This window comes from Anopheles nili, chromosome 3 (assembly GCF_943737925.1).
Source record: "Anopheles nili chromosome 3, idAnoNiliSN_F5_01, whole genome shotgun sequence".
Taxonomy (NCBI): Eukaryota; Metazoa; Arthropoda; class Insecta; order Diptera; family Culicidae; genus Anopheles; species Anopheles nili.
The window spans coordinates 51,379,521-51,392,622 of record NC_071292.1 but is presented as its reverse complement, the minus strand read 5'-3'; the positions used below and the strand labels follow the sequence as shown (position 1 = coordinate 51,392,622).

Genomic DNA, 13,102 nt, shown 5'->3' with positions numbered 1-13,102 from the left:
TTTGCCGAGTGGACGCCACTAATTAAACCGCCCGTTCGGTGATGGCGTCGAAGGACATTCACAGCGTAAAAGTCGCACAGATCACCTTTGCTGAGGAAGGGGTCACCGTCAATCAACTCACTTCAAACGGTTCTCGGGGTTTATCCAAATGATGGTCGGACTATGTTACGGGACGGTTCAAATAGCACACGCACAACGTACTTCGGTGTCTCACACTGAGTATTAATACACACTTGTGCTGTATACTTTACGCTAAAAAGATCCCTCTTGTACGGTGTGCACTTTCTTTTATTGCGTTTTCACAAACAGCCGCCAGACGCTGCAACATATGCGTTTTTTTCCATTCAACAACGGTGTAGTTTGTCGTCTCAATCAGCCGCACCGATTGCACTCTGGTTGCCAATTCAATCACAGCGCATCGAACTCATAGATAAGGACAGCCCGCACTGACGGCTGGAGTTGTTTCACCGATAGGCGCACGATAACGAGTCATAGCCGTCGGTACGTGTGCCGCCCCATTTATATTCATTTTCCGCTCGGGAAGTCAACGACGATGTCTGTACTCGCCGATCATTGCTCACGAAAAACCGAGAAAGCGAGAGAGAGAGAGAGCGAGAGAACATCCACCGTAGTAGCAGTGCTGTGGAGGATGTTTTCCCGATGCTTGAAAGCTCCGAAGCTCGCACCCGAATGGATGGCGTCCCGGCAAATGGGCTTTCCCTCCGGCTTTTCCACGGCTCGGATTTCGTCTCACCATGAACGTTCTAACAAATCAATTTTCAAACCGCTCGTTAACAGGTGTGGATTAATTTACGCCGGCACTAAATAGTGCAGGGTATTCGCTTGTGAGAAATGATAAGAATATTGGATACAACTTTTTGAATTTATAGCCTACTCCTGCCGGAAAAACGTATCTATTAAACGTCGGACGTCGGAGTCTATTAAATTCATCCCAGATGGCTGCGCTTTTTTGCCAAGATGAGCAGAAGCGGACGGCACGATTTAAAGAATGCCTTCGTGGAAGGATCCTTTCGACCTTCTAATCGCTTATTTCCAAACTTGTAAACCACAACGAAGTAGCGGTAAAGCGTCGTTTTCCAGCATCGAAACGTCGTATCTCTTTTGCCCTCAACCCGGGTGAGATGCTCTCACCCGGGAGCAGATGATGAAGTTAGCCATCGAACCGGGCCGGATGATTTCCAAACCGAACCACCGGGCAATCGATAGATGGATGCCATTTGTTTCCCATCGGCAGCGGGCTCGGCGGAACGGACTAATTAAAGCTTCACGCGAAACAGACAAAAAGTTGCGCATGGTGGGGCGCGAACTCCCGGGATCGGAAAGCGATGATGAAAAGCTTTCTGCGCTCGGGAAACTCGGCTGCAGGAAAAACCAAGGACTCGGTGAGAGGCAACGACGATTTGACAAAGAGTGTTGGGAGTGCGTAATCTCTTATCGGGTGGTTTGTAGTAAAGCGTAACGGGAGTTGTAAAGCTTCAGGGTGGTTGAAACTTTTCCACTACGCCCTATTTGTGGTACACATGTGAGGAAATGAGAGCGAAAGAACGAGATGGGTGATCATTAGAAGATGAACAGTCAGGCAAATGTCTAGCGGCTGACATGAACTTTTAATTATTGGAACAAGGTTTATATTCCGAAGGGTGGGAAAAAAACGTTTTCCCGGGGTTTCTTGTGCAATTGCCTTCGTGAAAATTACAGCCATCGGCAAGTTACGCTGTTGTCCATTTCAATGGAACAGAGAGCTTTATTCGACGTAACGCTCATATTCTACCAGCTGCCGATGCTTGTCTGGTGCTGCTGAGAGCGTTCTTTTGATGTTGAGGCTTAGAATTGAGGATTCGAAACATTCGTCGACCTTCCTTGAGCACTCGCCGAAGCAACAGGTCGAGTGAAATGCGAGTACAACCGTTCGGTCGAGTCGCCTTCGAAGAGCCAGACGGGTTCCAGTGGTGCGAACATAAAATGGGATTTAGCTTTTCGGAAGCACGGCGGCAGTTCGGAAAACGTATGCCCGGCGATCCAATCACCCAAACCGCGAGTTGTAACGGCTTTGCGTAAGGGAGAACTTTCCTGGAAGTAGAGAATTTGATAAAAGATGTTTCAATACCTCGTAGATGCGACCAGTGTTACGAATGCTTGCTGTACGTGCCACCAATGGACCGCCCATTCGCGGGGTATTTAAATTACGAATGCCATTGTGCAAAATCGAAAGGTCAGTTGGACGGGGCGAAAACACTTCGGAGATGGAATTCGCGTTTCCCGGCTCGGAAAACAACATCATCGGGCATCGTAACCAGCACACGTAGGCAGTCAAACATTTTGCGCTGCTTCTGGTGGCGAAGGTTTCCAGCAGAGCTCGGCCACACAGTGCTTTTAATCATTCCGTCTCGAAGGAGGAATGCAAAAGGAGACCTTTCCGATCACCTTTCAAGCATCCAAGTGTATTTTTTTTAACATTTTTCATTTCCTAGCTTCCTTCAGTCCAGCGATCTATCATTCGCAATAACCCGATGTTTGCAAAGGACAGCAGAGTGTAGAACTTTACGTTTGTTCATCATTTCAAAGCTGTCAGAAGGTGAAATAAAAATATTACAATTGCAAGATTTATAACATCATTGCAAATTTGATCATTTAAGTAGAATAAACTGCTTTGGCATGGAGCTGATAATGCAATTAGAAACCCCAAAGCGTTACATTCTAAAATTACTTAACTAAATAGCTTTTGCATGAAACAATTCAGCGTTCCATTTTGCGTATCGATTAGAAATCAATCATCAGGAATTAGCGCAAGTATATAAAACCATGAAAACAAATCTGATTGCCATGCTGCGTACTTTATTTTAAAATGTAACGTGGCAGCAAATTGTACAGACAAAAAGCACCCCTTAAATCCAACGCCTGCTATGTTACTTATCATAAAAAAAAACTGAAAAAGAAAATCAAATATCAAACGAAGAGCTTAACGCGCTTGTTAGGATGTATATGTTGCAAAAATGCGTACACCATAAAAGAGACCACAATTGATAACGATCATTGGATGGAGACCGGAGAATCGCGAAAGCCAACGAGGCAAAGGTTCCAGACACTGCCTGAATGCATTTGCTGGTTGACTGCCATCTTGTGCGGAGTTAAATCCTGCTTAGGGAAATTTTCCTGAGCGACGAATTAAAGCTTTAAAAATCGTGTACAGTTGCCGTTTGCAGTTTCTCAACGATTCGCTAAACATAGTAAAAAATGGAGCTAATTTCCATAGTGTACTTTTCGGTTTACTTTCTGGCTTTTGCTACGCATTCTGCTGACGCGGTGGGACCAACGAGCTACGATTACGATACGGTCATAACATTTACCATCTTCGACTGGTGTGTAAGCATGTGTTTGGCGAAAGAATGGTCTAACATCTGCTCACAACTCACGCCTCGATCTTTTCCTACAGGAATCAAAACAAATTTGTAAATCACACTACCGTGGAGACGAACTTCGCGTCGTACGGCTGTACGACGTCTGACCCGTTTGTAGTGACTGTCCACGGCTGGATGAACGGGTGCTACAGAACACCGTGGCTGCAGGACACTCTCAACAACTTCGTCATCCACCGGAAGGGCTGCGTGCTGTGCATGGACTACTCCCCCATTACTGACAGCAGTGATTTTTTTACCGTTGTTGCACAAATAGACGGTATAGCTTCCACATTAGTAAAGAAGATGCGCCAACTGATCGCGTTCGGCATGAATCCACTCAAAGGGATGCTGTACGGATTCAGCCTTGGAACACAGGTCGCGTTTCATGCAGGCCGTGATCTGGCTCCCGTAAAGTTGGGTCGAATCGATGGTATGTTTCGTGTAGCTGTGGCGATCACCAAAACGCTTTTTCGATAACTTTGTATCGTTTCATGTAAAAGCTTGCGATCCGCCCGGTATTGGATTCGATTCCAACGCCACCCACAACTCGCTGAGCGTAATGGACGCCGCTGTCGAGGTGCAGTGCATCCACACGAGCAGTAATATCGGCACATTGCAGCGTGTTTGCCACAAAGACTGGCTTATGGGGTATTGTGGATGGTTGCAGTTTGGTTTTAAGAGTTCGCACGAGCTGTGTCCGGATTATTACAATGCCGCGTTTTCGTACAACTTTCCGGCCACGATCAATCCGTACTTGTGCCCCACAACACGTGCCGCGTTATTGTGGCCACCTGGCTTCAAGATGGGGTACTTTATGCCGCAAGGAATGTAAGAAGACTAATAACATTAACAAGCAGCCATATTATTCAACATATTAAACTTTTTTTTAAACATATCTTTCTTTCTGACAGCCCTTTGATTGGAAACTTTTTTGCAAAAACTTCTGTTCTTTTTCCGTACAACTGAACAAAGACGGTCCAGCGGAGTAAACGGTTAATGTTTCACAAAGCTACCTATACATGATACTGTTCAATGTGTGGTCATTTCCTTACATCTCTTGTTTGTGAACGTAACGGAAACACACTGACCAGAAATAAAACGAAATGAAGCAGCACAAAATGCAGTTATTTTTGAAAGATTTACAGATGCATCGACCTGATACGTTAACAAGAAAGAGCCACCGAAAACAACCGAAAAAAAAACATATCAAATTCAGGTTTTATTCCGCATTTTGCTTTGGATGGCATCCCAAAAATTGCATTCCTCCGCATTCGATGTCGGTCGGTGAACTTGTGCAGTGGAGTTACGTTTTGCAAGTGAAGCTCTTCCCTACTGCTCGTTGGAAAATATACTTAGGTGTACTAGAAGTGGTGGAGAAGTCACCGAAAGACTCAACGTAAAGAAAAAACCCAATAGCAATGCTAAAGCTAGTGTGTTGTATTGCTTTGTTCTTCGTTCACTTCCATCATGCTTCCACATTGGGATTGTCTAACATCAATTTCGACACCGATATCACTTTCATTATCTACGATTGGTGCGTTAGCTTGCGGTTTACCTCCCCACCGGTGCATAGTTATCCTTTTATGCATGTCCTTTTGGTGTATACACGCTCAGGAATAACAGCAACTTTACGCAACACGCTACCACCGAGACCAACTTCGATGCCTACGGCTGTACACCTGCGGACCCGTTCGTGGTAATGGTGCACGGTTGGTTGAACAATTGTAGCCGGGTTCCGCACGAACGTGCGACGCTCAACAACTTCGTCATCCACCGGAAGGGCTGCGTGCTGTGTATGAACTACTTCGCCATCATCGACAACACCGACTACTTGACTGCGGTGACGCTCGTGGACGCGATCGCTCGCACGCTCGAGAAGAAGTTGCGCCAACTGATCGCGTTCGGGATGAATCCGCTCCAAGGGATGCTGTACGGGTACAGCCTGGGAGCTCAGATAGCGTTTCAGGCAGGGCGTAATATGGCCCCCCAGAAGCTGGGCAGGATCGATGGTGAGGATGCTGTTAAGCCTCGACAACTGCCCTTTCTTATCTTTTGGTTTTCTTCCCATGAAGCATGTGATCCGGTTGGAATAGGGTTCGACACGAACATCACACATAGTTTGTTGAGTGTGATGGACGCCGCTGTCGAGGTGCAGTGCATCCACACGAGCAGTAATATTGGCACATTGCGGCGTGTTTGCCACAAAGACTGGCTTATGGGATTCTGTGGATTGCTGCAGTTTGGCTGGAAGAGTTCGCACGGCATGTGCCCGGACTACTACAACGCGGCGTTTATGTACGATTTTCCGGCCACGATCAGTCCAGTACTCTGTGCCACGACACGTGCCGCGTTATTGTGGCCACCTGGCTTCAAGATGGGTTACTTCATGCCGCAAGGAATGTAAGTTAACCACGAGAAATTGGAAGTATGTCGCACACAAAAAACCGTACCGTTTCTCTCCCGTAGCCCATTGATTGGTAACTTTTATGCGACGACATCCCTGCTGTATCCATACAATTGAAAAACCTCGCCTAAGGGGTCCCAAAATTCTGGATCTTATTTAAAACAGCTTAACAGAAGGCTGACAAAGCGTGCCTCAATTCAACTGCGCATTTCTTCGAATAAAGCTGACGCCTATTTTATCCTCGACAACAGTGTGCGTGTGTGTTTATATCATTTCTCTCCAACGACGAATAAATACTTTGATCGTATGGCGTAGAATTGTCGGTGCCATACGTCACGCTAAATCCGCGGCGTAAACTTTTAATTAAGCTTTCCTGAAATCACGCGCCAAAACGAAACACCGGCGGCAAAGTCACGATGAAAACGTGCACCGAACCGCATCCTAAACGATCGGGCACGTCCCCGTACGTCACTGATATGTTTGGCCCCAAGCCCTAAGCATGAGTGCGCAGTATATCCTTCGTAAAATCACACCGTCAACACCGACGTCAGCGATTTCTGGCACGGCACGGGCACCGTGGGGCACGTGAGCGACACACGAGTTGCCCAACTGGATGGCGTCACGCGACACAAGATTCCGGCTCATCGGCAGGATCCAGGCGTGAGACGGATACGAATATGATAAAAATCAATTTGAGTTCATTATCCTGGCTCCCGTGAGCAAACAGATCCGAAAACACACGGCTCATTTGCTGCCACGACGTTTGGTTGCCAATTTTGATGTCCTTTCTTCCTTCTCCGCAGACGGTGTGGCTCGTTTTCTGTTGCTAACTCGCACCAGCGGTGGAAAGGATACGATAAATCATCGTTTTATCTCCCACCAATACTGCCCCCATCGTGCTTCCTGTAATCAATGAGTGGTGGTGTCGCGTTTTGATGCACGTTTCCAGCAAGGATGCGAGCACACGACAAAGTGTGTTTCGATTGTGGTTATCCCATTGCCTTTTTTTATCCTTTATCCTTTCCACCCTTTCATTCGGATGAAATCGCCCGCAATTCCCACCCCACGTTGGTATGTAAAGGAGGCAAACATGCAGGGCATCCTTCTCATTCGCGGAAAATCGCCGTGTAGTTTGGATTTTTTTTCCTCGTGTCCACCATTCCATGGCCTACTCCTTTTGTTTTGTTACGCGCTTGCAATTGATGGGTCCCATCCGTGTGCTTAAGGTGCAGCAACGTGCACACGGTGACGGCGCAAGTCCTGAACCCGTGACGGGAATCGTGATTCGGTTTCAAATTTCTCCCACTGGACGCAGAGGAAACGTGTGCACGCGCTGATACTATCATCATATTTATGGTTTGGTTAGTTGGGAGATGTTTCATTTTTGTTGATGTTGTATTTAATCCGTATGTAAAATATAAAAACGATTGTTTGTAAAATAATACTAAGGAAAGAAGACAGACAGTTTAAAAAGCAGTAAGGGAAATGATCAAATGAATGATTTCTAAAGTTAATGAATGTCTTCTTACGGTATGGTATATGATGAGCAGGATTAAGAATCCAAGGGGCATTTTGATAAGCTAGATGGGGAAGTTGAAATGGATAATAATAATAGGTTTTACTTTTCACGCAGAAAATGGGAAAACAATCCATGTAAGAAAGAGTTGAACAGACAAACAATTATTTTCAATATGAAGTATTTACTAGAATGTTGAGCAGCAACACCAAAAGAGAATTGAATTTTAAAGAAAATAAAACCTCAACCAATCCCTAAAAAAGCATCAATCCAAAGTCTTGCAAGCAAGCTATTAATATAATAGAAACTTTATCATTTATCAATGTAAGAAAATAAGTTAGCAAGTAATTATAAGCGTAAGTTTAATCGGGTTTGCATTTATCGATGAACAAAAAACAACATCAGGATTATAATTATTATTATTATTTATTTAGGGACGGCCAGACCGTATTGAGATTTGTATAATTGTTTCTGAACTGAAAGGCATTTCCTCCCAACAGCCTCTGAGAGCCTTATCCCGGGCAGACTCGGTTGAGGATTATATTTAACAATATCAACAGCACCATTGCACCTTCCACGTGTTTGTTAAGTTAAAACTGTAAACTGGATGCTGATGAATCACAAGTAATCGTTTTTAATCCCAACACGGGCATATCGATCGAACCAGAAATGCTTCGGCAAATAAAATCGATATCGTAACCATTGGATTTCTTTCGGCGTAATCCTGTGCCCAAGCATGATGATGTTTTTTTCTTTGCTTTTGTCTGCTACTTACCTCCGGTTACAAAATTAGCTCACAGGTCCGATCGAACGGAACTCGCCTCTCGGTCGTCGTCCTGCCGTAAAGGGCATCTTCCTTGCCAACAGGTAATGGAGAAGAATTAATCAAATAGACAATACACGAGTACCGGATCATGGTGACCGGATATTAGCTAGAAGAATTTGGTTGCCATCTATCCATTCTTCGTAATAAATGTACCACAAATAGACATAAATGCGTTCGAGGAGGGCCACCACATTTATATTTAAATAAAGTGACCTCCGAATGAAATTCAGTAAAATATAATCAACCCATCTTTCCATCCACCACGCATACGATTAGGCTGCGATTTATATAACTCCTGGTGGTGCGTTTCATAGCTTCGCGCCGATATGCGGCTTTTCAATTTCGTTGTCTACTTTCGCCTCTCTTCTCACTGTAACCTTGAGCTAATTTCCCTCAAGGTGTGCATTCGGTTGGCGTTCCGCGAATCGGTGGGTATAATTCAAGGCCACGGCGCGGTGTTGGCGCTTTGTCCGGAAGCGCGCACCGAACGTAAAACCTCAACCCATGGTTCGTCATCCTTAACCGCCAACCGCCAACTTGATTGCCACTGTCAATAAAGACGAACGCCGGTACGAAAGCGAACGACGATCGCGAGACCGGAACGGACCGCATTCGTGCGTATGATAGGCATGCAAACTCGGTACAGCTTCACGCTATGTAAATGTGCTCCATTTTTATATCATATTTTAAGTGCTAAAGTGAGCCACAATATTGCTGTACTTTTAAGGTTATTGGTGAAATAAATTGCTTTAGACCTGGCTCGATGTTGGCAATTCCTGCTCATTCATGCCCAAAACCTTCGCGCTCTAGTCTAATGCAACAGCATGACCCAATGGAGGTGCATGCTCGTAAATAGTGCTAGTAACAGAAAAGGCGTATGGGCAATAAAATCGTTAGACGGTCGGTGGTGGATTGCTCGAAAAAAAATGCAGCCAACCAAAATGCTGCTGCATCAATGGAACGTCGGCCAGTTGAATTATTGTACGTCGAGAAGGTAACCCTTTGGTGCATGCTTTACGAGGCAACTTACACTATTTTGCAGGTAAAGGGTTTTTTCAAGACAGATATAAAAGATTATTTATTTATTGGGCTTTAAGTTCATAAAACTACCAGCATAAATGAATGTAAAAAATGAGAAAAAAGAGAAGATCCTTTAAGGGTTAGAAAAAGAGTGGGGTCATCTTCAACGTCCCTGATCCCAGCAACACACACCCGCCGCCCATGGACACAGCGACTGCAACCAAACGCTACCATAGCAGGCGACGAACCCCCCCAACGAGAAAGAGACCTACTTCGAAACGTTCGCCCGACTGCATAACACGTTAAGTAATCGAATCGAAGCAACTCGAATCCGCGCTGCTTGTGTGCGCGAGTGTGTTTGGAGGAGAGGAGAGAAAATGAAAAAAAAAACACACTCACAAAATACTGCAAAAGCCGGTAACTTGTTTGGCCGCAGTTTCGAAAATCGACCCGTCGGGAGAACAACGAACTCCCCCCATTCGATGGTTAAGTGTGTCGCTGTAGATCGTGCTCGATCGCGAGTCGCGCAAACGCGTCGGTTGTTAAATGGGTACTAAAAATGGCTGCTTCTCGGGCACATCGAAACCGCAAGGGATGTTTCGGGGTGGGGATGAATTGTATTTACTTTCTGTAGGTCGCCTAAGCGGGGCACTGGCTGGCGACGACTGCACGGCAGCCCAGATTGAGCTGACCGGCTTCTGTTTGGGTTCGCGCGTTCTGTTCACTTTCAGTTTCAACCGTGCCGTCCTGGCGATAAGTTTACTCGATCCAATTTACTGGATTGGGCTAACGTCCTTTAGTGCGCCGAAGGAGTTGTAGTTCTTTTTATTTATTTAGGGACGGCCAGGCCGTGTTAAGATTTGTATAATTATTTCTGGACTGAAAGGCATTTCCTCCCAACAGCCACTGTGAGCCTTATCCCGGGCTGACTCGGTTAAGCAGTTGTAGTTCTCGGTAGAACATTAAACACTATTTCTTTACTGCCTTCCATCGACTAATCAACGTGTGCTTTAGTTTTGTTGGGTAATACTCTACACTAAATTCCCCTGAAATCATGATCGTACGATCAAGTGCAGTGCTATCGTTGCTTGGGGCATTCTTGCTTGTTAGGGCCGCGCCCCATGGCGGTCATGATGGTGAATTTCGTGACACAAAGTACGACGAGCAGTTGAAACATGTTTCCAAAGTGGGCAATACTTACGTAAGTGGAGAAAAACAGATAGTGTTTAAATGCATTACAAATTATTTGGCGCGTATAAATATCGTTTAATAGTTTGATAACCAAATCGAAGATTGTTGCATAATGCTGCAAGTACTTATATTCCTTTCGCTTAGATGGTGTTTTTGCTTAGATGGTGCGAATGATTTATGTTGTACTAAACATTGTTACTTTTGTTCGAATGTCTTCAATCGCACTACCAGGTAGCTGCACTTGAAGTGTACGACAACCCACCGGATCAAGACAACGCCCGTAAGGAAGTGGATAACTTCCCTTCAAACATTTACAGCAAGTACGACGGCTTGCAGCATAAGGTGAAGAGCTTTTTCGATGTAAGTGTGCAAAAAGGCCCTCGTAGTGATTCACGGTTTCTGCTTCGGATGTTCTGCTCACTCTGTCCATTCTGTTGGTTTTTTCAGGCCGAGCCCATCATCGATAACATCAGGGAATCGGATAAATACGGCAACACTGGGGATCAGTTTTACTTCATCACGAAACCGCTGGTGGAAACGACCGCCAAGGTGAACATGTTTATCAACTCAGTGATAGCGGTAAGTGAAACCAGTCCCACCGTTAAATCAGGCTAGCTGTTTATGCTTGAACAATGTTGGAAACACATTTTAGGTTCCTAAAACCAAACAATTTATTCTGTTCCTTTTTCTGTGCTCTTTCGATTATAGGCTCCAAAGAAGCTACTCAATGGTTTGCAGAAACAGGCAAATGATAAACTGAACGACATCGGAGGGGCATTAGTTGGTTTGAGGCGATAATCTAGAAAAAATGGCGCAGCCAACGATCTGTTTTTGCATAGGATAATGAGTACGAAGTCCTTAGAGTGTGTTCTGGTCGATCGTGAAGGGATGCGCCACAACCAGAAGTGTATAAAGTGTTAAATAAGAATTGGTTCATTTAGAATTATACGTTATACATTATAAAATTTTATGTTTTATGCAAAATGTGATATATGACAGGGAAAGTTACACTCGAATACTATTTAGCAAACTCTACAATAAAAAAAAGATAACACAAACAAAAGAACAACATTATAATTTTCAACGCTTTCGATTTTTAATTGTATCTATTGCCTACGAGTAAGCTTTATTTATATTAACGTGACTGCGACGCCACTAAAAGCGCCATTTGCTTTACTCCTCTATCTGTGCCACTTAAAAGTGCATCTGTGCCACATTAAAAGTGCATCATTGCCACTGAAAAGAGCCGGGCGCGCTGTAACTGACCACGACCGCGTCAATGAAGCAAAACGCACCACAAGCACAGCAACTACCACCAACGAAGATGGGCGGTTTTTCGCTAGTGATGTTGAAAAGCTCAAAGCCTGTCTGCATCCACCATCCGCGAACACCGCGAACCCAACGGGCTCATTGTCGATGCGCATACGAATTCGAGTGTGTTGCGTTTTGCGTTAGATAATCGAGCTGAGGGGCAACTGCTGCCCGAACGGCCCTGGGCATCTCGGTCGCAGTGGCCAAACTCTGCCCAGCTCTGTTAGCTAATATTTGACGATTTTTCGGTGAGGGCTCACCTGTTGGGTCCACGGAGATTTCGAGACGATTGGCTGCACCGTTCGGAGGAGGTGGAAATTTTTGGACAAACGTCACCGTGTCACGTCACCAGCCACCGTCAGTTCTCTCGGTTCGATCGCACAGATCGGATGGATTAATGATTCGTTCAAAAACCCAACTGACGTACCGGAGTAGGCTGTGATTTATCCCCGAACTGTGACCGAACGTTTGCAAAAAAGAGTGATCTTTCTGAGTGCATAAACCGTTGAAAATTGAAACAATATACTTAGACGTGATGGGTTCCCACTGGCAGATGGGTTTGGTGTCGGTGATTTACGTTCTGTCGGTCGTTCGGCAGCTTCAATGTCTACCGTTGCCTGGTCGTGAGAGCGATGATGCGGAGGCCAAAATTCAAGCTGACCGTGAGCTGCTGAACACGGTTACTTACGTGGGCAATAACAAGGTAAGCGAACCTGTTCGAGAGTGGGGATTTCAGATTAGAACAGATGCTTTGGTGGTCTAAACGCCACTATGCACGCTGTTCTACTCCGTAAGAAAACTCAACGACGAATTTACGACAATTTTTGACATCAAAATTCCTAGGTATACGGACTACTTTCAAATGAACAGCCAGCGATGCGAGAGGCGAAACTGGAAAAGGAAGACTTGGATTCCACCATACTGACCAAGCTGGACAATGTGCAGAAGAAGTTTGCCGAGAAAGGCCAAGTAAGCCCAACAATCCAACACCGAAAGCCATATGGCTTTTAACCAAACCAAAACACGCTCTTAGGTTCCGGCCCTTGTCGACCAAACGGCACCGAAGGATTACTTTGGAAACGATGTAAAAGACGAAGCGATTCGGCGGGGTTTTGTCGGAATAGTCGAGCAGCTTTCGAATGTTTTCAACGCAATTGTTGAGGTAGTACGCAAGGTAAACTGGTCTCGAGAACTTGTGATGGTTAACGGTCTCCTTTTTTTTTTTGCTATTTTTGCTGACAGAAAGTACCCAAAGGAGCCATCACGAATCTGAACAAGAGTGTCCTGAACCGGCTCAACCAAATCGGTGCCGTGCTAGTGGGGCTGGAAGACGCGAAAAAGTGATGCGAACACCAGCAGCCCAACTGATCAGGCGCTCGACGATGTACTTCGCTCAATCTGTTTATAGTAATTTA

The 13,102-nt window shown here is 45.3% G+C and overlaps 4 protein-coding genes across 4 annotated transcripts; all 4 read left to right on the top strand.

The window, feature by feature from the left end:
* The first annotated feature begins 3,255 nt into the window (after window positions 1-3,255).
* LOC128724584 (uncharacterized) lies at window positions 3,256-4,385 on the top strand. Its single transcript, XM_053818307.1, has 4 exons — window positions 3,256-3,380; window positions 3,455-3,849; window positions 3,920-4,247; window positions 4,331-4,385. The coding sequence occupies exons 1-4, from the start codon at window positions 3,256-3,258 to the stop codon at window positions 4,383-4,385; spliced, it is 903 nt and encodes a 300-aa protein (XP_053674282.1).
* Window positions 4,386-4,837: 452 nt separating this feature from the next.
* LOC128724583 (uncharacterized) lies at window positions 4,838-5,823 on the top strand. Its single transcript, XM_053818306.1, has 3 exons — window positions 4,838-4,953; window positions 5,034-5,428; window positions 5,492-5,823. Exons 1-3 carry the CDS (start codon window positions 4,838-4,840, stop codon window positions 5,821-5,823), a joined length of 843 nt encoding a protein of 280 aa, XP_053674281.1.
* A 4,416-nt stretch (window positions 5,824-10,239) lies between these two features.
* Window positions 10,240-11,263, top strand: LOC128726617 (uncharacterized). The gene is made up of 4 exons (XM_053820432.1): window positions 10,240-10,386; window positions 10,608-10,736; window positions 10,824-10,955; window positions 11,085-11,263. The coding sequence occupies exons 1-4, from the start codon at window positions 10,240-10,242 to the stop codon at window positions 11,172-11,174; spliced, it is 498 nt and encodes a 165-aa protein (XP_053676407.1). The 3' UTR covers window positions 11,175-11,263.
* Window positions 11,264-12,222: 959 nt separating this feature from the next.
* Window positions 12,223-13,031, top strand: LOC128724582 (uncharacterized). Its single transcript, XM_053818305.1, has 4 exons — window positions 12,223-12,390; window positions 12,531-12,656; window positions 12,721-12,849; window positions 12,930-13,031. Exons 1-4 carry the CDS (start codon window positions 12,223-12,225, stop codon window positions 13,029-13,031), a joined length of 525 nt encoding a protein of 174 aa, XP_053674280.1.
* The last annotated feature ends 71 nt before the right edge of the window (window positions 13,032-13,102 follow it).